At 43.5% G+C, this 27,498-nt stretch overlaps 1 protein-coding gene across 2 annotated transcripts in view; it reads right to left on the bottom strand.

Annotated features, from left to right (window-relative positions):
- Positions 1–22,801: 22,801 nt before the first annotated feature.
- LAYN (layilin) overlaps positions 22,802–27,498 on the bottom strand; it is a 64,307-nt gene continuing 59,610 nt past the window's right edge. For both annotated transcript variants that reach the window (XM_040426503.1, XM_040426496.1), the window contains exon 7: positions 22,802–23,834. In XM_040426503.1, the coding sequence (XP_040282437.1) occupies positions 23,471–23,834 (364 nt within the window). In that variant the 3' untranslated portion in view covers positions 22,802–23,470. The remainder of the gene's footprint in view (positions 23,835–27,498) is intronic.

A 27,498-nucleotide genomic window follows, 5' to 3' on the forward strand; every position in this document is an offset into this window, starting at 1 on the left:
CATCACAGGTAAGTATAATGCTTCAAAAAACTGCTAAGTAACCATGGCAACCAGGACTGCAGTAGCGTCCTGGTTGCCATGGTTACCGATCAGAGCCCCCAGCGATTAAACTGGGACTCCGATCGGAACTCTCCACTACCACCAATGATGGGGGAAGGTGATTTTAATTGGGGGGGGGAGAGGGGAGGCCGCACTGGCCACCAATGATGGGGTGGTGATTTTAATTAGGGACGGGGGGGAAGAGGGGAGGCCGCACTGGCCACCAATGATGGGGGGGGATTTTAATTAGGGAGAGGGGAGGCCGTACTGGCCACCAATGATGGGGGGGGGTGATTTTAATTAGGGGGGGAAGAGGGGAGGTTGCACTGGCCACCAATGATGGGGGGGTGATTTTAATTAGGGGGGGGGAGAGGGGAGGCCGCACTGGCCACCAATGAGTTAAATACAGGGGAGGGGGGTCTGCCCCCTCCTGTCTGGCATCACCTGATCTCTTATCTTACAGGGGGCTGTGATACGCACAATTAACCCCTTAGATGTGGCACCTGAGGGGTTAATTGTGCGGATCACAGCCCCCTGTAAGAGATCGGGTGCTGCCAGGCAGCAGGGGGCAGTCATGTACACAGTTCGTAGTATATTCTAACTTGAAGCGTCCCCATCACTATGGGAACGCCTCTGTGTTAGAAAATACTGTCGCATCTGAGTTTTCACGAAGTGAAAACTCAGCTCTGAAAAAGCTTTTATGCAGACGGATCTGCGGATCCGTCTGTGTGAAAGTAGCCTACGGCCACGGACCACGGACGCGGATGCAAATCTTGTGTGCATCTGTGTTTTTTCACGGACCCATTGACTTGAATGGGTCCGTGATCCGTTGTCCGTCAAAAATATAAGACAGGTCATATTTTTTGGACGGACAGGAAACACGGATCAGGGCCGCGGATGAGCAACGGTGCATTTTCCGAGTTTTCAACTGACCCATTGAAAGTCAATGGGTCCGCAGAAAATCACGGAAAACGGAACAACGGCCACGGATGCACACAACGGTCGTGTGTATGAGGCCTTTATGCAACAAAATACCTTATAAAAAAAAAACATGCAATGTTATTAAAAACCTGCTCAGCTTTACTGCTGCCTTGTTTAAACCACTAAAATTATCAGGTGATAGATGTGTCCTCTGTTAAAAAAATACAGCACTAAAACCTATATACTTTTTCCATTGGAATTTTGATGCTTAGAAAAGCATCAAAATCACATTAAAAATACCCTGTGTCCATGAAGCCTTAAAAGGGTTTCCAGCTTTTTGATACTGATCTATTCTCTGGAGGAGTTAATATAGAGCAGGGCCTCTTGTGGTAGATGGGCACAAATGATTTTGATCAAAATATACTTGCTAGGTACCTCATATTCATTTATATAGTGAATATATCATTAGTAAAATTATAATTCATATATTCAATGTTTGAAGTGTGCTGCTGCATGGTGTATTTGCTGTCCTCCACATAGGTCATCAACATAGGTCATCGATATCAGTTTGGTTGGGGTTCGACACCTGGCACCCTTGCTGATCAGTTGTTTCCTCTTCACTACACTACACGTTATCTCCCATGCAGCCACGGTGCAGTGTCATTATAAGTACTAACTCCATTCAAGTGAATGGAGCGAGTATTTGTAATTATACTGCACAGACAAGACTTCCAAGACCATGCGCAGTGTAATGAATAGAATGCAGCGTTCGCATAGAGCTTCACCTCCTTTTCAAACAGCTGATTGACTGAGTTGCCGGCTTGATGGGTCATCACTATACACTGCCTGCACAACCCCATTAAGTAATGTAACAAGTATAAGTAGTGTACCCCCTAGTATTTCTGGCGTAATTAAAATAAATAAATCACTAGGTCCAGATGGCATACACCTCTGTATCCTAAAGGTATTGACTAATGTGACAGACAGGCCCTAATTTCTAATATTTAAGTACTCTATTATGATAGGGTCTGTTCCATGGAACTGGCACACAGTAAGGCCTCATGCACACGAAAGTTTATTTTTTTTCGTTTTTTGCATTCCATATACGTACCGTATATGGAACCATTCATTTTATTGGGTCCGCGTAAAAAACAGAATGTACTACGTATGCATTCCGTTTCCGTATTTCCGTTCCATTTAAAGATAGAACATGTCCAATTATTGTCCACATAATGGACAAGGATAATACTGTTCTATTAGGGGCCAGATGTTCCGTTCCGCAAAAAACAGAATGCCCATGGATGTCATCCGTATTTTTTGCGGATCCGTTTTTTGAGGACCGTAAAAAAACACTGAAAAAGCCATACGGTTGTGTGCAATAGGCCTAAATGTGATGATAACCTCTGACATGGGTAAATTGTTTGGAAATTTTTTTAAGAGATGCCATATTGAAGTATATATCACTGTATAAGTATGGGTTTATGATGGATTGGTTCCATCAAACTTATCTGATAATTTTCTGTGATGATATAAGTTCTAGACTGGACAGGGGTGAGTCATTGGATATCATATATCTTAATTTTTCCAAAGCTTTTGACACAAGTTTTGTTTTTAACAAAGTTAACTGCTTCTGTGTTTTTCAATGTTTTAATCGGATGTTTCTATGGTATACTGAAGTACAATTGTAATCATTTCATAAGTTTTTTTTAACTTCTATTCACAAATCCATCAAGTTTATGTAAATACTCAATATTTTCAGTGTGTTGACCCTTCTTTTTCAAGACTTCTGCAATTCACAATTCTTGCATAATCAGTGCTTTGAGTTTATAATAATTTCTGTGTATTTGAATATCCAACTGCTTTTTGAGGATTGATGGCAGGTTCTCTATAGGATTGATATCTGGGGAGTTTCCTGGTCATGGGCCCAAAATTTCAATGTTTTTTTCACAGAGCTACTTACTATTACTTGTATCAGAACGGCAAAGAAAATGGAGCTCAAGGTGCCAGATAGTAAATGTTGTAAATATAGAATTTTATTATAGCATAGCAAAACATAAAAATTACATACATAAAGATGCAGGAGGATAGGGAACAAAAGGGGCAGGGAAGGGAAGAACGGCGCCACCCTGGGAGGGACACTCCGGTCAGAAATACTAGAATGTATAGGATCAACGGGATGTATATGGAAAAATAACCTACCCGCAGATCAACTATGTGTGCATAGTAAAGGGTGAGTCACAAGATAACTGCAAAAACCAAGCACAGGCATAAACAAAAATAAAGGGCTGTAAGGTGGAAACAGAATAAACACCATGCCACACTAGATATAAGCCTAACAGGTAAGTAGACATCCAGATAGGAGGAAACCAAGAGGATGGAAATGCAGATGAGAGTCACCAAAAACATACCAGGAGTGGGACAACCAGGATGGCGCTACCCCAGCGCGCGTTTCGGCGTGCCTTCGCCAGACCCCCTGGTTGTCCCACTCCTGGTCTGTTTTTGGTGAGTCTCATCTGCATTTCCATCCTCTTGGTTTCCTCCTATCTGGATGTCTACTTACCTGTTAGGCTTATATCTAGTGTGGCATGGTGTTTATTCTGTTTCCACCTTACAGCCCTTTATTTTTGTTTATGCCTGTGCTTGGTTTTTGCAGTTATCTTGTGACTCACCCTTTACTATGCACACATAGTTGATCTGCGGGTAGGTTATTTTTCCATATACATCCCGTTGATCCTATACATTCTAGTATTTCTGACCGGAGTGTCCCTCCCAGGCTGGCGCCGTTCTTCCCTTCCCTGCCCCTTTTGTTCCCTGTCCTCCTGCATCTTATGTATGTAATTTTTATGTTTTGCTATGCTATAATAAAATTCTATATTTACAACATTTACTATCTGGCACCTTGAGCTCCATTTTCTTTGCCGTTCTGATATTGTACTCGGGAGCTTGTGCCAAGTTATTTCTCAGGGGTGTCATTGTGGGTACATTGGGTGGGCACAGCCCCCCTTCTCCTTTCGACACTCCTAGGGTCTTTTTTCCTTTTTTCTGATTACTATTACTTTGGCTTGTGACATAGTGCTTCATCATGCTGGAAAAGGCACTGTTTATCACCAAATTGCTCTTGGTTGGTTGGAAGAAATTGCTGTTGGAAGATGTTCAGATACCTGGTGCCTTGCAGTCCTGGAGTCCTAGGTTCACATCTGACCAAGGACAACATCTGCATGGAGTTTGTATGTTCTCCCCGTGTTTGTATGGGTTTCCTTTAGTTACTCCGGTTTCCTCCTACACTCCAAAGACATACTGATGGGGAACTTAGATTGTGAGCCACACTGGGGACAACAAGTGATGATAATGTCTATAAAGCGCTGAAGAATATTGACTATATACCTAAAATCATTATGTATTGTGAGTGAGCTCACTCCCTTGGATGAGAAGCAACCCCACACATGAATAGTCTCAGGATACTTTACTGTTGACACAGGACTCACAGTAGCTGTCACCTTTTCTTCTCTGGACAACCATTTCTCCCAGTCTGACGGGGGCTTCATCAGATAAAATTACTTTACCCAAGTCCTCTGAATTCCAATCCTTGTACTTCAAGCAGAATGCCAATCTGTCCTTGATGTTTTTCTTAGAGAGAAGTGGCTTCTTTGCTGGCCTTCTTGACACTAGACCATCCTCCAGAAGTGCAGATGCCCTCACACCTGCCTACTGCCATTTTTCTGACTGGTGCTGACCTGATCTCGTAGCTGAATCCTCTTTAGGAGAATTTTCTGGCACTTGCTGGACTTTCTTTGGTGCCCTGAAGCCTTCTTCAGAGCAAGCTTAGGCTACGAGCGCCGTACATGTACAGCACTGGTGTGATTTGTAAACAAGATGCCCGCTCGCACGTGCAGCAAGCGTCATGGCCGGAAGATCTCTGCAGATCGCGGCAATTAAATGCTTTAGATGCCGTCATCAAGTGAGATCACGGCATCTAAATGCGCAAAAACCCAGAGGCTCGCGCTTCCGGGTTTCCTACCTATGCCCCGTGTGTCCAATCCGGGCATAGGTAGTTGCGCTGAATACTGGAAGTCTTACTGAGTAAGCGAACAGTATTCAAACTGAAATTCTTATTTTGGCCACCAGATGGCAGGCCAGGATAAGAAATGAGCAAAAGTAAGCAGAATAAGCTAATAATAAATTCCTGATAAACCAAAATTTAAAATAAAAATAAAAAATGTGATAAGATCATATGAGGCACATAATGGTCACAAAAAAAAATAATATATATATATATATATATATATATATAAAAAATATATAAAAGTTTAAATCACCCCTCTTTCCGTATAATTAAAAAATAAATACCTATTTAAATAACAATAAATATAAACATCATGGGTATCACCGCGACCGAAAATGCCCATACTATTAAAAATCCAACTTTTGACCAAAAAAATGTAATAAAATGTGATCAAAAAGTCACGCATACTTCAAAATAGTATCAATTAAAAGTACAGAGCTCCCTAAACAGCTCAGTAGACATAAGTATAAAAAAGTTATGGGGTCAGAATATGGTGATATAAAAAAAAAAAATTCTCAAAGTTTACATTTATTTTTACACTATTTAGACATAAAGAACCTATACTTTTGGGGTATCATTGTAATCGTACTGACCCAGAGAATGAAGGGCATGGGTCAGTTTTGCCGTAAACAAATGCCGTGGGAACAAAACCTGTAAAACGGTGGAAGGATTGTGGTTTTTCTTCCAATTCCACCCCATTTGGAATTTTTTTACTGCTTCCCACAACATTTTATGCCATAATTAATGGTGGCATTAGATAGTACAACTTGTCCCGCAAAAAATAAGCCCTCATGCAGCTATGTGACCTGAAAAATAAAAAAATTATGGCTCACGGAAAATAGGGAAGAAAAATGAAAACGCAAAAACGAAAAAAATAAAATAACTCCGGTATCCAAAGGGTTAAACCTCTCTCCTTGAAGTTCTTGATGATCTGACAAATTGATTTAGGTGCAATCTTACAAGCAACAATGCCCTTATTTGTGAAGTGTTTTTGATGTAAAGCAATAATGACTGCATGTGTTTCCTTGGAAGTAACCATAGTTAACAAGAGAAGACAATAATTTCTAGCACCACCCCCCTTTTAAAGTAATCAGTCTACTTTTGTATTTCAGCATGAGTAATATGCCTCTTACATAACTGTAGAGCTTTGTTTACCAACCTGTGGCACTACAACTGTTGCAAAACTACAACTCCCATATGCCCCGATGGCTGCAGGCTGTCTTGATGGGAGTTGTAGTTTGGCAACACCTGGAGAGCCACAGGTTGGTAAACATAGGTCTACAGAATTGTAAGAAGTACTGTAATTAAATGAAAGTTGTGCTGTGATTGGTAGCTGTGCTCAAAAGTGAAAGCTGTGTTGTGATGGGTTGCTATGGGCAACAAACTGTTTGTCTTTTAGACAGCACATGTAGAGAAATGAGAGGTGGTCTGAAATGCAGAGGGAGATGAGAGGTACAGTGAGAAGCAATGCCTCAGCAGTTACAGTTATATTAGTGCACATATTGTAATGCAGACTACATCAAAAACACATTGCTTTATTCTTTATGCTTTATATCTTGAAGAGTATATGTACCAATTGAATAGGTTGCGTGACCTCTGGGTAATGTAAGATGGAACAACAATGCCACATCATCCACCAGTGAGAATGTGGGTGGCTGTAGCACAAGTAGCAGCATCAGCACTGCCGGGACCAACTTTCCAGCCAATTTTAGTAGAAGAATACAGTTGTCCCTTGCTGGAGCATTATTGCGGAGGGAGAAGATGACACGATGTGCCTTGCCTATCATCCCAGTAAAAGAAGGATGATGTTTATTTTACCTCTGAGATCTGTGAGCCAGTGTTTAACACGTTCCTCCTGATCTTCCTCCAAAATAGTTAACATCAGCCTCAGTCTTCACTGAACCCTCCTATTAGGGGGCCTTCTTATCTCCTAAGAGATAATACCCCTGGTCAGGGCCGGATTAAGAGCATCATGGGCCTGGTGCTGAGGATTTTGCTGGGCCTTTTTATGGAACTGTACTCAGTGTCTTAATTACATATATATTTTATCGATACCATTAAAGTATTTTGTTCCTGCAACTACCCCTTCATTTGGCGTCTATCTTGGCAACATGGAGGGGGACCCTGAGGGTGGGGGCACCCTCAGGGCACTATAGTGTCAGGAAAACCGCTTTGTTTTCCTGACACTATAATGATCATTTAACATGACTATGAAGATTACTGTTTTCTAGCTGCTGTGGACTGTGGACAACAGCAGCTAGAAACAGTAATTTTCATAGAGCTGTGTTATGATTTATGGACACAGCACTCAGCATGCTTAGCCAGTCAGATAGAAGGCTGGCTAAGCATGCTGAGAGCTGTGTCTAAATAACATAACACATTAAAGGGATTCTGTCACCAGTTTTCAACCCTGTCAGCTAAAAATATGCTGATGTTCAGGGCATCTTCACGATTCCTAATGTGGGCTTATAAATGTCATCTGTGGGCTTATTTAGCTAAAAAACAGCTTTTACTAACCTGTCAGTCAAACAAATAAGGTGCCCAAGGGGATGTTAATGGATGCAAGGTGCCGGCCGCACCCGCCGCCGTTCGTGCCCAGCGCCGCCTTTCCAGACTTCTGCGCCGCCTCCTAATCCTCTGTGCCGCCTCTCGCTCTCCCTCCCTCCCCCCTCCTCCTGCTGTAAGATCTCGCGCATACAGGGGTTGAGCGAAGTGCCGGCGCATGCACACTTCGCTGTAAGAAGCCAAATGGAGAAGTCTGCACGGGCGCATCAGGCAGATCCCTGTGCGCAAGCGCGAGATCTTACAGCAGAAGGAGGGGGGAGGGAGGGAGAGCGAGAGGCGGCACAGAGGATTAGGAGGCGGTGCAGAAGTCTGGAAAGGCGGCGCTGGGCACGAACGGCAGTGGGTGCGGCCGGCACCTTGATTCCATTAACATCCCCTTGGGCACCTTATTTGTTTGACTGACAGGTTAGTAATAGCTGTTTTTTAGCTAAATAAGCCCACAGATGACATTTATAAGCCCACATTAGGAATCGTGAAGACGCCATGAACATCAGCATATGTTTAGCTGACAGGGGTGAAACCTGGTGACAGAATCCCTTTAAAGAAATTACTGTTTCTAGCTGCTGTGGACTAGCAGCTAGAAACAGTAATTTCTTTAATGTGTTATGTTATTTAGACTGAGCTCTCAGCATGCTTAGCCAGTCAGTAATTTTCATAGTGATGTTATGATTTATGGACACAGCTCTCAGCATGCTTAGCCAGCCTTCTATCTGGCTGTGCTTCTTGAGAGTCACAGTCCACAGGCTCAGAAACAGCCTGTGGACTGTGACTCTCAAGATGCAAAGCCAGATAGAAGGCTGGCTAAGCATGCTGAGAGCTGTGTCCATAAATCATAACAGCACTATGATTGCCCTCCCTTCCAACTGGATGAGTTTATCTGATACCTGCCCTGCTCCAGAAGCTCCTGCTGTCTCGCGGGCTGGTGTGGCTGAGCGCTGTGGGCCGTGTGCTGGTCAAAACTGCTGAGCAGGTTGTACACAGCGCAGCGTGCAGGAGGGATAACCGCGGGCACACTGAGGTCATATCCGGCGGGCCGGCATTACAGGAACCGCACCAGCTGCTCTGACGTCCTGCCGCCGGATATCCTGTGACGTATATCCGGCGGCAGGATGTCAGAGCAGCTGGTGCTGTTCCTGTAATGCCGCGGCCCGCCGGATATGACCTCAGTAGTGATAGGAAGTTCGGATCTTTCAGATGAATCGGTTCATGAATCGGATCTTCGGTTCACTTGCTGAGTCACTGACTGCTGAGCTGACTCGCAAGTGAACCGAAGACTCTAGGTGCCGGTGCGCATGCGCAGATGCTATCCATTCAATTCACTTGCTGCTGCTGACTTAGTCGGCTCTTCAGCTCTCTAATGAGTGAGTCCGGATCAGGAAGAGTGATTGATTATAGTGATAGTGAAGGGAAGCTGAGGCTGACGCCGGACAGGAGGACTCAGGACAGGAGTCAGGAGCTGTCACTGTGGCGTGCATTGTTGTCTGTTGTGCATTGTTACCCACAGTGACAACAGTCTGACACTGACAGTAGTACAACGAACCAAGTGAAGTGAAATGTGAATGCACGCACAGGGAAAACTATGTGCTGAATTGATAACAGTATTACAGTAACACAGTCACTGGCTAATAATAAAATAGTCCCCACTTAACGGAATCCATAAAGGAGATGTGAACCCACCCTTAGTTATATAGCTACTGAATGAGATGCCTTTAACATATATATCTCCTGAGAAGCCAATTTGATCCTAAAGGGTTAATTCAACCTGTAATCTAAACTGTCATCTGTCACTTCTCTTATCTCTCTGCTCCTGTCCCTTAATCTTATCACTGATGCAACAAAAGCAGCACAGCCTCAGTGTAACCTGTTCTAGACTCTGACTCACGGCTCTTTTAACTCAAAGAATCGAATGAGTCTCTAACTAATCGGATCTTTAGATTCTTTTAACTTGTGACTCATTCGATTCATTTCTATTCTTAGACTCCCTGCACTACTCCAACGACTCAGAGCTGCTAGTGCTTGCCTTGCCTCAGCTCTGATTGGTTGGTGGGCGGGGAGGGGAGGGGCTGACAGAAGCAGCTTCCACTCTAGGATCATATTACGCTCCTCCCGAGTCCCTCCCTCAGGCTCCCTGCTGCCAGCGTGAGGTGAGCGTCTCTGCATTGTCTGTGTGCTATGTGACAGCTGACAACAGAGGACTTTTAGCGCGGGCCGCTCCCGACGGCCTTTTGGCTGGCGGATGGGCCTAATTTATGGTAGGGGCCTGGAGCTACAGCTCCATCAGCCCCTACGTTAATCCGGCCCTGCCCCTGGTGCTAAGGAAGGTATTGAAGATATTGTTGCTGTCTTGGCATTAAAGACATTAAAAGTGGTTGGATACAATTTTAGGAGACCTCAGAGTGTCATACATTACTTTTTAGGTCCATTGCACACTTTCAATTCAGGTCGAATTTTGTACCAAATCATATATGATGACTGAATCGATAGAATTGGACCCAAAGCATATTTAAAGAAATTTGCTCATCCTTAGTTCTAATTTTATAGTTTGGGTTGTTATGGATGTGGAAACTGAAAAGAATGGCGTGGTATTAAACAAGCAGAAAGTGCTCAAACCCACATGCAGTTGTGCATATATATACAGGGGAGCAAATCCTGCATTTGTGGCCCGTTGCTAATTATGATCCCCAGCAAAAATGCATACAGTGGAGGATGCCCGCAGCGAACCACAAGTACCACAATAGACATCCTACACAAGATAGCAATTATGTGGATGTGATAATCAATATAACAATATAGCAAAATAATAGCAAAGACAGGTGCACTCTGCCGTCTTACTAAACCCTCAAACTGATCTTAATATTGAGAGATTAGCCAACATGTCCTACGGTGTAGGACATGTCTGAGCCCGAGCACCGCGCCAAGGTTTCTCAAGTAGCTCGGGACCTAACACCTACCTGTGCCGTATGGGCAATACCAGGAGCCAGTGGGCAAATTACAGGAGCATGAGGCCGACTCACAAACAACTCACCAGTTACCTCCAGCATGTAGCCATGCTTGCAATGGGAGGAGGGAGGAGTCTGCGAGTCCCACTCAAGACTGGCTGATATGGCCCAGGCCTCACAGGTGCACCTAAATGTAGCCTGTAGATGGAAAGCAGGCACATTTAAATTGGAGTTTATACACCTCCAGGCATCTCTATATATACAAACTGAAGAGAATGGTGTGGTATTAAACAAGCAGGAAGTGCTCAAACCCACATGCAGTTGTGCTCCTGTAATTTGCCCACTGGCTCCTGGTATTGCCCACTTGGCCCAGGTAGGTGAGCGTTAGGTCCCGAGCTACTTGAGAAACCTTGGCGCGGTGCTCAGGCTCAGACATGTCCTACACCGTAGGACATGTTGGCTAATCTCTCAATTTTAAAATCAGTTTGAGGATTTAGTGAGACTGCAGAGTGCACCTGTCCTTGCTATTATTTTGCTATATTGTTATGGATATGGCAATACCAAATACAGTATGTGTACTTTTTAAAAAATTTTAACACAGTAAAGCATTTTAATGGAGGAATAGGATTTTTTACGTATTCCTTTTTTATCTAATTTTTATTTTTATACTTTTTTTATACATTTTGTAATTTTTAGACATTTTTTTACTTTACTTTGATGGGGGGTAATTGCATGCACAGAAGTCCATGTTACCTTCAACCACCTGAGGTGATCTACAGTTACACAGTGACAGATGAGGATCTATGCCTCACCTCCTCTCTCTGACATGTGTCAGCAGGTCCCCCACTGCCCCACTCTCCTCTTCCATGCTGGCTGACATTAGACCTGTATGAAGGGAGGACTGCTTCAACCTGCTATACCTCTGGCTGTGTAGTAGTTAGAGAGTGGCATTGCGAGGGGGGTGCGGTGGCTGCGGGCCGCACCGGGTGACACCAGTCTGATGAGGTGTCACCCGCCAGCCGCCGGAGTTTTCCTTACTCACTCACAAGCACGTCGGCCTGGCCGTCACGTGGTGAAGGGGGTGTCACCGCAGGAGCAGTCAGCAGGCCCAGGACTGGAGTCTGGAGTTAATGGATTGGGTGGTGAGTCACGTGACAGCAGTGACTCACTCACACAGCCAGCCAGACCTGCCACTGCCGCGCCTGAGGGAGGAGGTGTGGTAGGTAGCGCAGAGAGCGCATATTGACTTTATATTTAGATGATTTAATTTAATATCCCATTATAGTATTTATTATATTTAGGGGGGGGGGCGGGGGGTTGGGGCCTCCAGGTCCAGCCAGGTTAAAGCTTGAACTGAAGGTGGATTGCACTTTAATGCTCCATGACTCATAGAGCATTAAAGTGCATTTCCTGGAAATGCCGCAAACTACATAATGGAGGGCAGTGTGGGGGCAAATTACTTAGTGGGGGGCAAATTACATAGTAGAGGGCAGTGTGGGGGGCAAATTACTCAATGTGAGGCAGTGTGGGGGGGGGGTGCGGTAGAAAATGGTGTCACCCACCCTGGGACGAGTCATGTAGGGGACGTCCTTCAAGCTCCGCCCTGCTGCCGCGGCCCGCTGGCATCCCTTCACGTCCTTCACTAAGGGGGTTTGGATAGTAAAAAGACCGCTGACGTGGGGGGGGGGGCTAAGCAGACAGATTGCCAACAGGGGGGGATTTTTTTGGGGGGTTGGGGTGCTAGCAGGCAGATTGACAACGGGGGGTCGGATTAAATTTTTTTTAGAACAGGTTCCCTACTCAACGGCAGATGCGCGGCGTCACAACACGTACACCATATATATCCAACACACATACACATAAATACACCATATACATAAATACACCATATACATGGTACACATAGGTACACATAAATACACTATATACTATACAGCAGCACATACCTCTCACATCCAGCGCCTCCCAGGTGACGTCTCCTCCGTTGTAGATCTTCTCTGTCATCATCTTCTCCATTTGGTCCAGACACTTCTTTCCGCATCTCGTCTCTGCAGAGTGTGACACACCGACATCTTAGTGTCCTTACTTTTCTATCATCATCCCCCAACTTGGAGTCCCCACAGTGTTATCCTGCGGCTCGCTGTGCTTCCCAATACCCCCAAATACTATCCTGAAGAAATAATAGTGCCCCCATAGTAATAGTGCTCCTCATAGTCCCACCAATAGTAATTCCCTTCTAGAGTGCCATAATTAGTAATACTGCCCCCTACACTGCCCCACATTAAGTAATATGCCCCCTACACTGCCCTACATTAAGTAATATGCCCCCCTACACTGCGCCACATTAAGTAATATGCCCCCCCACACTGCCCCACATTAAAGGGGTTCTGCACTTTGTTTTAACTGGTGATCTATCCTCCGGATAGATCATCAGCATTTGATCGGTGGGGGTCCGACACCAGGGACCCCCGCCGATCAGCTGTTTGAGAAGGCAGCGGCGCTAAAGCAGCGCCGCAGCCTTCTCACTGTTTACCGCTGGCCCAGTGATGTCACGACTAGTATCAACTAGTGTGGGCGGGGCTAAGCTCTATTCAAGTGAACAGAGCTTAGCCCCGCCCTCGCTAGTTGATACTAGTCATGACGTCACTGGGCCTGCGGTAAACAGTGAGAAGCCCGCGGAGCTCCTATAGCGCCGCTGCCTTCTCAAACAGCTGATCGGCGGGGGTCCCGGATGTCGGACCCCCGCCGATCAGATGCTGATGATCTATCCAGAGGATAGATCATCAGTTAAAACAAAGTGCAGAACCCCTTTAATGTGGGGCAGTGTGGGGGGGCATATTACTTAATGTGGCGCAGTGTAGGGGGGCATATTACTTAATGTAGGGCAGTGTAGGGGGCATATTACTTAATGTGGGGCAGTGTAGGGGGCAGTATTACTAATTATGGCACTCTAGAAGGGAATTACTATTGGTGGGACTATGAGGAGCACTATTACTATGGGGGCACTATTATTTCTTCAGGATAGTATTTGGGGGTATTGGGAAGCACAGCGAGCCGCAGGATAACACTGTGGGGACTCCAAGTTGGGGGATGATGATAGAAAAGTAAGGACACTAAGATGTCGGTGTGTCACACTCTGCAGAGACGAGATGCGGAAAGAAGTGTCTGGACCAAATGGAGAAGATGATGACAGAGAAGATCTACAACGGAGGAGACGTCACCTGGGAGGCGCTGGATGTGAGAGGTATGTGCTGCTGTATAGTATATAGTGTATTTATGTGTACCTATGTGTACCATGTATATGGTGTATTTATGTATATGGTGTATTTATGTGTATGTGTGTTGGATATATATGGTGTACGTGTTGTGACGCCGCGCATCTGCCGTTGAGTAGGGAACCTGTTCTAAAAAAAATTTAATCCGACCCCCCGTTGTCAATCTGCCTGCTAGCACCCCAACCCCCCAAAAAAATCCCCCCCTGTTGGCAATCTGTCTGCTTACCCCCCCCCCCCACGTCAGCGGTCTTTTTACTATCCAAACCCCCTTAGTGAAGGACGTGAAGGGATGCCAGCGGGCCGCGGCAGCAGGGCGGAGCTTGAAGGACGTCCCCTACATGACTCGTCCCAGGGTGGGTGACACCATTTTCTACCGCACCGGGTGACACCAGCCTTAGCAACGCCACTGGCAGTGATATAGGCAGAAAAAGAATCTCCTAAACCAGTTTCTAAAGGCTTTATCTTCGGCTGTATTTCTGTTTGGGATCCTATTTTAGATCTTTAAATCCAGGGTTGGCTCACAACTATAGCTGTTATATAACCTGAGATAAAGCAAGGAGGTTATAGTCTGAAAAATACAGAATTCATTCATGGTCTTGAGGAATTGCATAGCAAAATATTTTTTTGGTTGATGATACTAAACTGTGTAAAGTAATTAACACAACAGAAGACAGTATACTGCTGCAGATGGATCTGGTTAAGTTGTAGATTTAGGTTGAAAGGTGGCAAATTTAATAGTGATAAATGTATGGGACATGGGAAGAGAAAATACATTACAAAATCTTATATGGGAAAACATTGAGTAAAACTGACATGGAAAAGGAGCTTTAGTTGACAATAAACTTAAATGGGTTCTCTGGGAATTAAGCAAATAAAAGTACTTAAATATAGAGTTGCACCGAGTATCGAATTATTGATACCCAATCTAAACTTTTGTACCCGGATTGATTCGATACCAGGATTTGCCTTTTACCGATACTAGGCTATGCTATTGCGCAGCCTAGTATCAGAGAACATGGCACACGCTGCTCTCAGCGTGCACCATGTTCTCAGCAGCACAGCGGAGAAGGAGGCAGACCTCCTCCAATCTATTGTTAATGAGTCAGTGGCAAAATCCGTACAATGTGCGGTCGATACCGCCATGTCATCTTTACAAAATATCGGTTGCCATGGCGATTACCAATACGCAAACGCCCAAAGACTACTACCCCGTCCGACCAATTTTAGTCCACGGAGGAATCCACTTCCCAGTTAGCGAAAGGGTTAAATAAGGGAAAAACGGCCTTAGAAAGGCAATTTTTTACCGATCCCACTCAAAAAAAGATGCAAAAATTACAGGATAAATTGGATCAGGACAAACCTAAAGCTTTTTCAAAAAGCACCTAAAGCAGTTAATACTGAACCCTCCGCCCCTGAGGTTGTCGGCACAAAGTGGGCACCTAAGGCTTTAAGAGTTAAGCCGGACTCTTACAACTCTTCCCCTTCTGAATCCTCCTGTGAAGAAGATAATACTTCCGACAGTGAGGATATGTCTTTATATGAGGACATTTCCGATGAGGGAGACAAAGAACTAGATGAAGAAAAAGCCATTTCTTCTCCTATAATTTTAGATGGGTCAGGTGTTCCTTTCTTTGACCTTAGGACAATGAAACACCCCAGATCTGGAGAATGGGTACCAGGTATCCAAATTTGTTTCTGCCTGGCTCACAAAGCCATTAGAGAAATCAGCAAGAAACAAATTACGATCAGAATGCCCTAGACCTACTCTCCCACATAGAATTTTGGATACTCCGGATATTGATCCAACCCTTGTGAAATTTTTGTCTAAATCGGGAAAAAATCCCAAAAAAGGTGTGGATTGTTCCTTTAGGTTGATCCAAGACAGATTATTAGATGTAGTCGGTCCTTTAACAAAAATCTTAGATTTGACCGAACAGGCTTCCATCTCGGGTGAACCAGTGGACTTAACAGTCCTGAAAGGTTGGTCTCAAAGGGCAATATGTTTATTAGGTAACACCAATGCAACTATATGTACGGAAAGAAAGAGGTCTATACTCATGAGATTAGACCCACAACTAACTCACCTGGCCACTGTACATAATAGCCCAGATAATAACCCATCTTCCGATGGTTTACTTTTCAGGGACTATTTTGTAAAAGACATATATAAATATGTAGGGCTATTTTCATCCCTGGATAAAGCCCAAACTTCGTTAAGGCGAGTCTTTCAAGGCCGTGTTTTTGGAAGAGCTGGGAAACTAAAGGGCCGGTTTCCCAGCCGAGGGTCTCATGAGAGACAATATTTTAGAGGCCCTCCCCCTCCTACTCAACAAGAATTCTTTTCCTATCCGACCACTTCCTACACTACCACCCCTTTCTTTCCCACAAGAGGAAGACCATGGCGTGCCAGAGGTAATAGAGGATTCCCAAGGTCAAGATCCTCTTCAGGTAAGAAATCTTCTTCTTCTACATTCTTCCCACATTCCCTTGGGAGGTCGGATAAAACATTTTATCCACGCCTGGTCTATGATTTCAACAGACGTATGGATATTAAACACTGTGAGAGGGTACCAAATCGATTTTTGCCACAAACCAATTCAAACTCAAATACCCCATCCGATAATATTTTCACAGACAGACCAGAGTCAGATACAATTGGAAATCAAGGAACTATGTTCCAAGGGCACTTTAGTAGAAATACCCTTACAATCTCAGTTTTTTTTGAGCAACCTCTTCTTAGTGAAAAAGAAAGATGGCGGTTACAGACCGCTAATCAATCTAAAAACCCTCAACAATTATGTCAGTTACAGACATTTCAAAATGGAGGGTATCCATTTACTGAGAGATCTACTTTTACAAAAAGATTGGCTAGCAAAAATAGATCTGAAAGACGCCTATCTCACGGTGCCTATGCACCCAATGTCTCAACCTACCTCCAATTTCTATGGAAGGGTCTAAAATATCAATTCACCAGCCTACCATTCAGTCTTCCGCTCCGTGGTGTTTCACAAAATTGTTAAAACCAGTAGTAGCAACCCTTCGAACACGAGGTGTACGTCTCATCATTTATTTAGACGACATCCTCATCATGGCTCAATCTCTTTCATTAATTCACCTCCATATCCACTGGACGTTGACTCTCTTGACCAACCTGGGGTTTTTCGTGATAGTAGATAAAAGGATTCGTGGCACTCACCACAGTCTTGATCAATGCTTTATTTCATGCAAATTCTAAATAAGTTCGCAGGCTGGGGAGCGGGATGGCCCTTCAGTGTGGATCGGCGATCCACACTGAAGGGCCATCCCGCTCCCCAGCCTGCGAACTTATTTAGAATTAGCATGAAATAAAGCATTGATCAAGACTGTGGTGAGTGCCGCGAATCCTTTTATCTACTATCCCGTTATACCAAGTGTCTGCTTGAACCTGCTTCGCTGAGCACCATGCGAATCTGTCTGTACTTGCTGGGCCGTTGGTTGCGAAACACGGGGTGTTTGTGGGGCGAAGAGCAGCAGTGCCGCTGATCTTCCATTCTTTCACCTTGTACAACAAAATCGGTATTAACCCCATCGAGACAGATGGAATTTTTAGGGTTTTTAATAGATACTCAATCTGCTACACTGAGTCTTCCTTCCAGGAAACTGAAAACTATCAGAAAAAAAATTCGATCCGTTCTCAACAAAAATTTAGTGTCTCTACGGACCATCGCATACTCTCGGCCTCAATCCAAGCGATCTTTCCTGCTCCCTTACACTACAGAGCTCTCCAATGTTTAAAAGCTCAACATTTAGGGGAGGGGTTAGGCTATTCGGACGAGATAACCCTAACCCCGGATACCAGGGAAGAACTGCTCTGGTGGCTTCAACATATCCAAGACTGGAATGAGAAAACTATATTAAATTCTGTTCCAAATATTATTGAGTCAGACGCCAGTCGGTTGGGTTGGGGTGCTCAGTGTGGCTCCCTTACCACAGGAGGGAAATGGTCCGAAGAGGAATCTTCCCTTCATATCAATTGTTTGGAACTTTTGGCAGGCTCTTTAGCCCTCAAGAGCTTTACAAAACACAAGTCCCATTGTTGTGTCCTCCTTCGGATGGACAATATAGCGGCGGTACAATACATCAATCGCTTGGGAGGAACCAGATCAGAAACGCTAGCCAACATTGCCAAAGGTTGTTGGCATTTCTGCCTAAACAAACATATCATTCTGAAAGCAGAATACCTTCCGGGCCTATCCAATACCGTCGCAGATTGGAATTCCCAATTTTGCCTCTCGACTCAATCGCCAGATTCCCCATTTTTTCAGTTGCCGTCCCGATCCAGAATCCCTAGGTATCGAGGCTTTATCTCATTCCGAGAACTTCCAGGAAAAACTTTGTGTAATGAAATGTCTACAATCCTATGAACGTAGAACTTCACCTCTCAGGAATCCATCCATATCCCAACTCCTTATTTCTTATTGCAAACCCCATTTACCTGTGACGCCAGCGACGCTAGCTAGATGGGTCTCCCAAATGATGTCCTTAGCTGGGGTGGATACTTCTTTGTTTGGAGCTCACTCCACTAGAGGAGCTATGTCCACCAAAGTTAGACAAGCCGGAGGATCGATATCTGACATTTTAAAAGCAACCAACTGCTCCGAATCAACTTTTAAAACTTTTTATTTTAGACCGGAATCACACACGTCCATGGTATTATTCAATAACCAATAATTAATTTGTTTAGAGTTATGTCTTAGAACATAAGCTTTGAACTTGCATAATGGGAGTCTCCTGTCTTGAATTAAAATTGAAGATTTTCCTAGTTTTAATGAAGGAAAATTTAGATTTTATGAAATACAGGAGGCGAACATTATCCCACCCTATTGACCCGACCCTTGTGGTTTATTATTTCTCTTTTTTCTCTTAGTTTAAAACTCCTATTATATTCAAGATGCTTTGATTCTCAACGGTTCATGGAGTTCAAGACTAATCTCCTATGACTGTGTTTGTGATGGATGTTTATTTTTCCCAATTTCCTGCTATCCTTCACCATCATCAAGAAAGAAGGAAGTTTTTATGGGGACCAAACCTTATATAACCTATGCTGCATGTCCTTTGGCTACTCCTGAAGGCTGATTTGCATATTTTATTTAAAAAAAATGTTCTTTCTGTTTATGTTAACTATTTGCTGCTGGGAGTAAAAAGAAAGATTTAAAAGCATAATGTTCGTCTCCTGTCTTTCATAAAATCTATATTTTCCTTCATTAAAACTAGGAAAATCTTAAATTTAACAGGAAAAATTGTTAGGAAACATTCTTTCCTGTATATTCAATTGTATATAAAGTGCAAGTGCTGCAAAAAATTACAAGCAAGAGGCACTCTGAAACAGCCTATATATCACATAAAGGAGGGCCTCATTCACATTGTGGTACAATTGTTCAGGTAGGGGGACTCCTACACTCATAAAGCCTATTCACTATGTGAAAGGGCTGCCAAAAATTACAAGGAACCGGCAATCCAAAACACCCTTTGTTACACATAAAGGAGGGCATCATATACACCCTTGAAAAATTATGATTGATGGCCTGCTGGTGACCCTCAAAAACATTTGGAGCAAGGGCCTGCCGATCTGACCATCTAAAACCTTAAGGGCCAGGGCCTGCTGCTGCATTGGTGACTCTAGATAACCTCTGGGCGATTGCACGTCCCCGTGATGACGATGATCCATTTGAATGTCTGCCTACCTTCTTTTCTGCGCCTACCATGGTGATTACGGGTAACGGGGAATCAGGTTTCGATGCCGGAGAGGGAGCTTGAGAAAGGGATACCACATCCAAGGGAGGTCAATGGCTGAAATCTGATTGGCTGTTGTTGCCTTGCCACTTTTTTTTCATAATTGTGAACCACCCAGAGAGGGTGGGTCAAGTTTTAAAGCATAAACATCCAAGGAAGGCAGCAGGCGCGCGGCAATTACCCACTCTCGACTCGGGATGTAGTTAAATAACAATACAGGACTCTTAAGATGCCCTGTTATTGAAATGAGTAAGAAAAAATTACAGGGAATGTCACTGCGGTATTTTGGATGAGGAAACGTTATACAGGAGAGGCCCTGCTGCCGCTTTGTTGACTCTAGATAACTTCTGCCTGATAGCACGTCCCCTTGACGTCCACGATCCATTTGGATATCTTCCCTATCAACTTTCGATGTTTTTTTATGCGCCTAACATGGTGAGCCTGGAGCCTGATAAACGGCTATGGCTACTACTTCAAAGCAAGGCAGCATGAGTTGTGGGCCTGCAGGTGAGCTGACCCTGTAAAAGATTTGAGTTGCGGGCCTGAAGGTGAGCTGACCCTGTAAAACATTATATGCGGTGACCTGCAGCTGCGCTGACCCTCTAAAAAGTTCTATGCGAGGGCCTGTATGTGAGCTGACCCAGTAAAAGATTTTAGGTGTGGGCCTGCTGGTGAGCTGAGGTGGAACCGACAAACCCAACATGATTTTGATGGCTGCATTAATCTGCAGGTGACCGTGATACAGCTCCACAGATTCACGCAGATCACACAATTCACGGATTACACCGTTGACAGCAAAAATGTGGATTATGGGGAAAAAATTATTGTTTTCACTAATATTCTTCCTATCTCTGCCCCTGACACACAAAAGGTATGGCTGCACAGATGTCACAAGTCACTGCAAACACCTTCTATATAGAAAAATATAAAAAGTATATTAAAAAAAATCGAGTACAACTTAGCACAATTAAATTGCTGCCACCACACACAATAGTCCTTAAAAGGACTTTTGGGTCTTTGAAACTGTATTTACCGAAATATATTGCGATCACAATCTCCCTACACTATCTGTCCCTTCCTAAGCGCAGCTCTCCCCGACTCGCAATGAGCTGAACCCGTGTCATCGGGTACTATATAGCAACCGATGAAGCTTTCCGGCCAGCGAATCACTGTAATGCCAGCAGCCAACATGGCTACTGGCATTATAGTGATGGCAGTACTTACCTGCACGTTTATTGGCTGCTTAGCAGCCGCAAAACGTGCGGGAAGGAGACTCGAGCACATGTGGTACTCGGCCAAGTACCGCCATGTGCGGAGCATAGCGATGCTCGAGCCGAACAGGTATTTGGCCGAGCATGCTCGTTCATCACTACCAAATACCTTTCATTAGTTATAATGGCTCGTTTTGTCTGGGGAGCAGAATGGCTACACAAAACCTGTCCTAATCACACAGCAGGTTACTTCAGGACACTGAGCTGCCTCATCCTCCTCTCTGCTCTACGTGTCAGAGATTATGATCCTGAATAAAGATGATAAGATCTTCAGCTCAATCTCTGTAGGAATGGAGTTCATGAGGAGACATGAAGTACAGATAGGATAGAGAGGACAGATTATGGTAATGTGGGGCTGTGGTAATGAAGACTGCATACAAGTGCTGCTGCTCATTACTCACATCACCCTTCTCTGTACTTCATGTCTCCTCATGAACACCATTCTTACAGAGATTCAGCTATAGATTATATTAAACTGTATTCAGGATCATAATCCCTGACACTGAGCTAAAGAGCAGAATGCAGGATGAGGCAGCTCTTTAGCTCAGTGTTGTGAAGTAACTTGTCCTGCTGTGTAATTAGGATGGGTTTTCTATGTACTAATAGGATGGCAGCCATTTTATCTCCTTTGATGATTGCTCCCCAGACAACACGAGCCACTGTAACTAGAGATGAGCGAATCGATTCCCACGAAGTGGAATTCGATCCGAATTTCAGGATAAATTCGATTCGCCTAGAATCCGAAGTTCCTTGTGCTTCGTGTCAGCGAATCGATTTAACCTGAAATAGTATAAAAACAAAAAAATTCTAACTTACCTCCTCCATTTGCACGCGACGGGCCGCCAGCCTCCATCTTGCTTGAAGATCTCGGCCGAAATCCTGTGCGGCGCGAAATTACATCGTCACGCCGGCCGAGATCTTCAAGCAAGATGGCGGCGGCCAGCCCATTGCGAGCAAATGGAGGTGTTAAGTTTGATAAAAAAAATTTAATTGTTATTTTTACACTAAGATGCCGCTATAATGTATCTGAGGGGTACAATGACGGGGACGGCGCTATCGCAGCTCCCTGTCATTGCACCCGCTACTTACAAAAAAATGCGATTCCTGACGAAGTAATTTTCTTAGCTCTAAAATGTTCTTCAATTATATAAATGGTAAAAAGTATAAATCTTAAGGTGTCGGCCCTTTACAGAGCAATGAGGGGGAAGTTGCAGAGAGCGACGAGGAGAAAGCAAAGCTATTAAATATTTTTTACTCCACTGTATTAAGGAAAATTGTCAGATGAAATGCAGAATGTAAAAGTAAATTCCCCATTAAAAGTGCCCTGTCTGTCTGGAGTGTAATAATATTACAGGCTATAGCTACTAGAGAGTTGATCCAGGGAGTTATTCTGATTGCCTGATTGGAGTCGGGAAGGAATTTTTTCCCCCTTAAATGGGGAAAATTGGCTTCTACCTCACAGGTTTTTATTTTGCCTTCCACAGGATCAACTTGCAGGATAACAGGCCGAACTTGCAGGATAACAGAGCCATCTTCATCACCACTGCCACTAGAGGTTCCCAGGCAGGGTTATAATCTACTATAGAGTTGGGATCAAAGCCAGGACCAGAGCTTGTCACAAGTGGGGAAATGCAGCCTTTACCACCAGCAGATACTTTAAATCTACCAAGTTGTTTGCCTACAAAGAAACTTTTGTAACAACTAAGCCAGTTGCCTCTTAGAAGATTCTTGCAGATCATCTCTAGAGGAACTGCACTGGTAGCAAACACAAGTGTTGAGAAACAGGTTATGGAAAAACTCTGGAGGGGGATATATATAAACACAAGCCCCTTATCAATACATAGCAGTTACAATTGACAGGTATGAAGCTATGGACATCTAGTGTGAAAATGTCACCTCCTATATAGCAAACATCGACTATTTTCAGATGAAAACAGCACATAAAGATGATAACAGCTAGAAGTGGATTTACTGCCTAGAGGACAGTTCACACAATGCATCCTATGTATGACGTGTCGCAGAAGATCTGCATGGCTAGAATGAGTATATCTGTTACATGATATATTCAATCTTTACCATCTGGTAAACAGGCGTAGAGAAAAATCTTACTATCTGTAGATCATCAGATCTTTATGAAAATGCACATTTATGTTTTCATCATATGGAAGAATATGGATACAATAGTCTCAGCAACTTGTCTGTATTAACCAGAAGAGCTGAAATATGGCTGAGCTAAAGCGATTTTGCTTTGTCTGTGGATTTAATATGAGGTAGTTTGTAAAAATCAGCTCACCAAGGGAAAAAAACATGCAAAACAAATGTCAATGAAAACCTGCAGCTTGCAAGAAAATTTTTTTTTTAAGGATGTTTTTTGTTTCTTTTTCGCCATCTTGTGGTAACATGAGTAACTGCAGTCTGGATATCTAGCTAAGAAAATAAACCAGTATCATTATTGTTCTTATTTTGCTTTTTCTTCAAGGATTTCTCAATGAGAGTCAATTTTACATTGCACAATTCATTAGTGTCATGTATTTATTCCAGAACCACAGTCAGTCATCTTAATGTTATTTGCATGGAAAACGTCCTTACAAATAGCATTTCATTAGTCCATTGGTTTTTTGTCATTTAATAACCATAGATTTCGTTCTCTACCCAGCCTGACTCTGTGCTTCTGCCATACCTGTCGTGACAGAGCTCATAAAGTTCATTAGTGACAAAGCCACTTTCTGTACTGGCTAGAGTCACAAATCCACTCTCTGAATGATGTCCTCCAATATTATCATATTCTCCAGAGAGGTTGTCAGGAGGTGATGTTTCTCCGGAGGGACCTCGGAAGGACGTGTTTTGGATATCTGGTCTTGTGCCTGCTAGGTCTGCGTCCGTCTGCCTCTTAATGACATTGTAAATTTCCAGGTTTGGGCTATTCCGCCGGTTTTGAGATAACCAGAAGCTGGGCTCTTTCACCGATACGTCACTTCGTTGTTGTTTCCTGGAGGAAAGTGCAATTATTGACAATTAAACATAATTTTAAAATGAATAGTTTTTATTATAAAGTCTCTACTTCAGATAAGTGTGTCACATATATTAATCCTAGTTATGTGTAAGTTTAAAGGATCCTCAATGCTGCCAGGTGGTCCGTTAAAACAAAGCATGCAACAGAACAGTGGTCTCCAACCTGTGGCTCTCCAGCTGTAGCATGCCCTGACCACAGTGGTGTCCTTATCATGGAGGCAGACTATGCCAATGCCATGAGTCCTGAGGTGAGAGGGAGCCCTACTGCTGAATGCCTTCTATTGCTTCCTGACATGAGACTATGGCATTTTCCTGAAGCCTCCACTAGGGGGAGCTCAGTGCAAGGAGATTTTTACAAGGTAACTGTATAAATATCTATGCACTGGGCTCCCCTAGTGGGGGATACAGACCTATGGTTTATCACATCCTATAGAAGAAGAAGGAGGAGACATAAAGCTGCATGGGGAGATGCTTAACCCTTTCCAGACCTCAGCCATTACTAGTGATGACGGAAGCAAGCTTCAGATCCAAGATCCGAAGTCACTTCGCTCCAAACTTCATTTTAAAGCTGTAAGGAGATCTGTCTTCCTACAGTATTAAAATGTTTGTGCTCCGGCAAGGCAAAGTTATAACTAGTGAGAACTTCGGGATTTGATTATTAAACTTGAAAACCATTTATAACAGATAACCGAAGTCAGATTCGGTACCAAGTTTTAAAATGGTTTTCAAGTTCAAAAATCAAATCCTGAAGTTATAACTAGTAGTGATAACTCACTTCGCACACCGGAGCCCATACATTTTAATGCTGTACGAGGACAGATCTCCTTACAGCTTTAAAAGGAAGTTTGGAGCGAAGCGTAAAAGTATGCAAAGCGGGCGCCATAGTTTTATACAGCAGACACCTGGGGATAATGTGTACCTCCCAACTTTTGAAAATTGCAAAGAGGAACAATATGTGCGGCGTGCATCGCTTCAATTTTTTTCATACTATGCCACGCCTCTAACTCCATCCAAAGCATAATTACTGACACCGTCGCAACTGCAGCAGCCGGGGATCCATTAGGTGACAAGTCCCTTTATGTTTTTACAGCATGTGGAGCCCCTGGGACAATTTTTTTTTCTTGCACTTCAATATCAATTTAAATATTAGCCTATAAATCATGGGATTATAGATATATTAAGGTCCAAATTGCACCAAATAATGAAGTTCTGGTCTAATATACAGGTAGAAACCATACAGACACTTTAGTAAGGAGCAATTTAGTAAATTTATTAATGCACATTTATGCATTAATTCCCCAGGTCAAAAAGAGAGACATTTAAGGATCAAAGAGGACAGAGGGACATGGGTCAAAAAGAGGGACTGTCTCTCCAAAAGAGGGACACTTGGGAGGCATGATAATGCCAGCAATCAGCGATAATGTCGATTGCAGGCATTTAAGCCCTCAGATGCTGTGGCCAGAAGTGCTTCCAAGCCTGGAACAGCTCCCCCACGCGGCGATTGGGGGAACCGTTCATTGCCTGTGAAAGGCAATGCCTTTTACAGGCATATTTCAATGTAGGGCACCAGGTGGCAGCACAATATACTGAATCTTCTATTTGTCAATTGATTTATTTTCATTGATATACAGACGTGGCAATCTAATTGCATGATGCTAGGCCCTTTTGAGACTAAAAGAAAATATTTTAAAAAAATAAATAAAAAAATTCTAATCACGATCTTTACACAAACTATGGAAAAAAAATATATAAACATAATAGGCATTGCTGCACCCATAAACGCCTGTACTTATAAAAAATATAAATATTTATCCCATAGGGTGAATAATGTAACGAAAAAAAAACCAAAACAAAATGTCCCATTTACAATTTTTTCGTCACTTTGTCTGCCCCCCCCCCCCCCAAAAGAAAAAGTGGAAAATCCCTGTGGGTTAAAAGGGTTAAAGATTTTTTCCCCACTTATAAGTTATAGTTGGTGAGGCGCTGTGGCGAAACCAACCTCGCCACTGGGTTTTGGAGAGGCCTCTTGCCCTATGACTATGGCCCCGGGACATATTACCCTTCAAGAACAGTGTAACAGAACTATGCCGCATGTCTGGACTGTTAATAGGACCGAACGCGGTCAGCGGTGTATACTAAAGATTCTGTGGAACTAAAATCGGATGTGCAAATACACGAACACCGCTGACCCTTACCTTCTTCTATACTGAACTTTCAGCTCCAGAGACTAAGTCCCGTTCGAAGATGGGACTTAGTCGTTTTTCTGCATGGAATTGACCGACCGCACAGCCCAAATCTATGGAACTGTTTTGGGCAGGAAATTGTGCTTGCGGTCGGTCATAAAGGACTTCCACTTAACTTTTGATCCGCTGGAGGGATTTGTGTGATTTTTGGAAGTGGTTATATTTGATGTATGCTGAGTTTAAATATGTAATTTTTATGGAGATGGAATGTATGGTTTTAAAGTTATAGAGTATGTTTAAAAACTGTATTTTTACTGTCTGTGATAGTTATGTTAATCCATAATTATATCCCCGACAGAAGGGAGGATTTTGTGTGTTTGGGTGGGGATTCCTGTCCTGTTGTCTCTCTGTGTGTATTGGCGATGTCCTTTGTCCTGAGAGATAATTGAATTACTTCTCGGTTGTCTCCAGGACAGAGAATATTGTGTATTCGTCTGTCTGTGATGATTGCATCAACCCAGTGTGAGGTAATTCTATCACGGACAGAGGGGAGGATTTTGTGGGGATGTGTTGTAATACAGGGAGTGCAGAATTATTAGGCAAGTTGTATTTTTGAGGATTAATTTTATTATTGAACAACAACCATGTTCTCAATGAACCCAAAAAACTCATTAATATCAAAGCTGAATATTTTTGGAAGTAGTTTTTAGTTTGTTTTTAGTTTTAGCTATTTTAGGGGGATATCTGTGTGTGCAGGTGACTATTACTGTGCATAATTATTAGGCAACTTAACAAAAAACAAATATATACCCATTTCAATTATTTATTTTTACCAGTGAAACCAATATAACATCTCAACATTCACAAATATACATTTCTGACATTCAAAAACAAAACAAAAACAAATCAGTGACCAATATAGCCACCTTTCTTTGCAAGGACGCTCAAAAGCCTGCCATCCATGGATTCTGTCAGTGTTTTGATCTGTTCACCATCAACATTGCGTGCAGCAGCAACCACAGCCTCCCAGACACTGTTCAGAGAGGTGTACTGTTTTCCCTCCTTGTAAATCTCACATTTGATGATGGACCACAGGTTCTCAATGGGGTTCAGATCAGGTGAACAAGGAGGCCATGTCTTTAGATTTTCTTCTTTTATACCCTTTCTTGCCAGCCACGCTGTGGAGTACTTGGACGCGTGTGATGGAGCATTGTCCTGCATGAAAATCATGTTTTTCTTGAAGGATGCAGACTTCTTCCTGTACCACTGCTTGAAGAAGGTGTCTTCCAGAAACTGGCAGTAGGACTGGGAGTTGAGCTTGACTCCATCCTCAACCCGAAAAGGCCCCACAAGCTCATCTTTGATGATACCAGCCCAAACCAGTACTCCACCTCCACCTTGCTGGCGTCTGAGTCGGACTGGAGCTCTCTGCCCTTTACCAATCCAGCCACGGACCCA

This window comes from Bufo bufo, chromosome 1, assembly GCF_905171765.1.
Source record: "Bufo bufo chromosome 1, aBufBuf1.1, whole genome shotgun sequence".
Taxonomy (NCBI): Eukaryota; Metazoa; Chordata; class Amphibia; order Anura; family Bufonidae; genus Bufo; species Bufo bufo.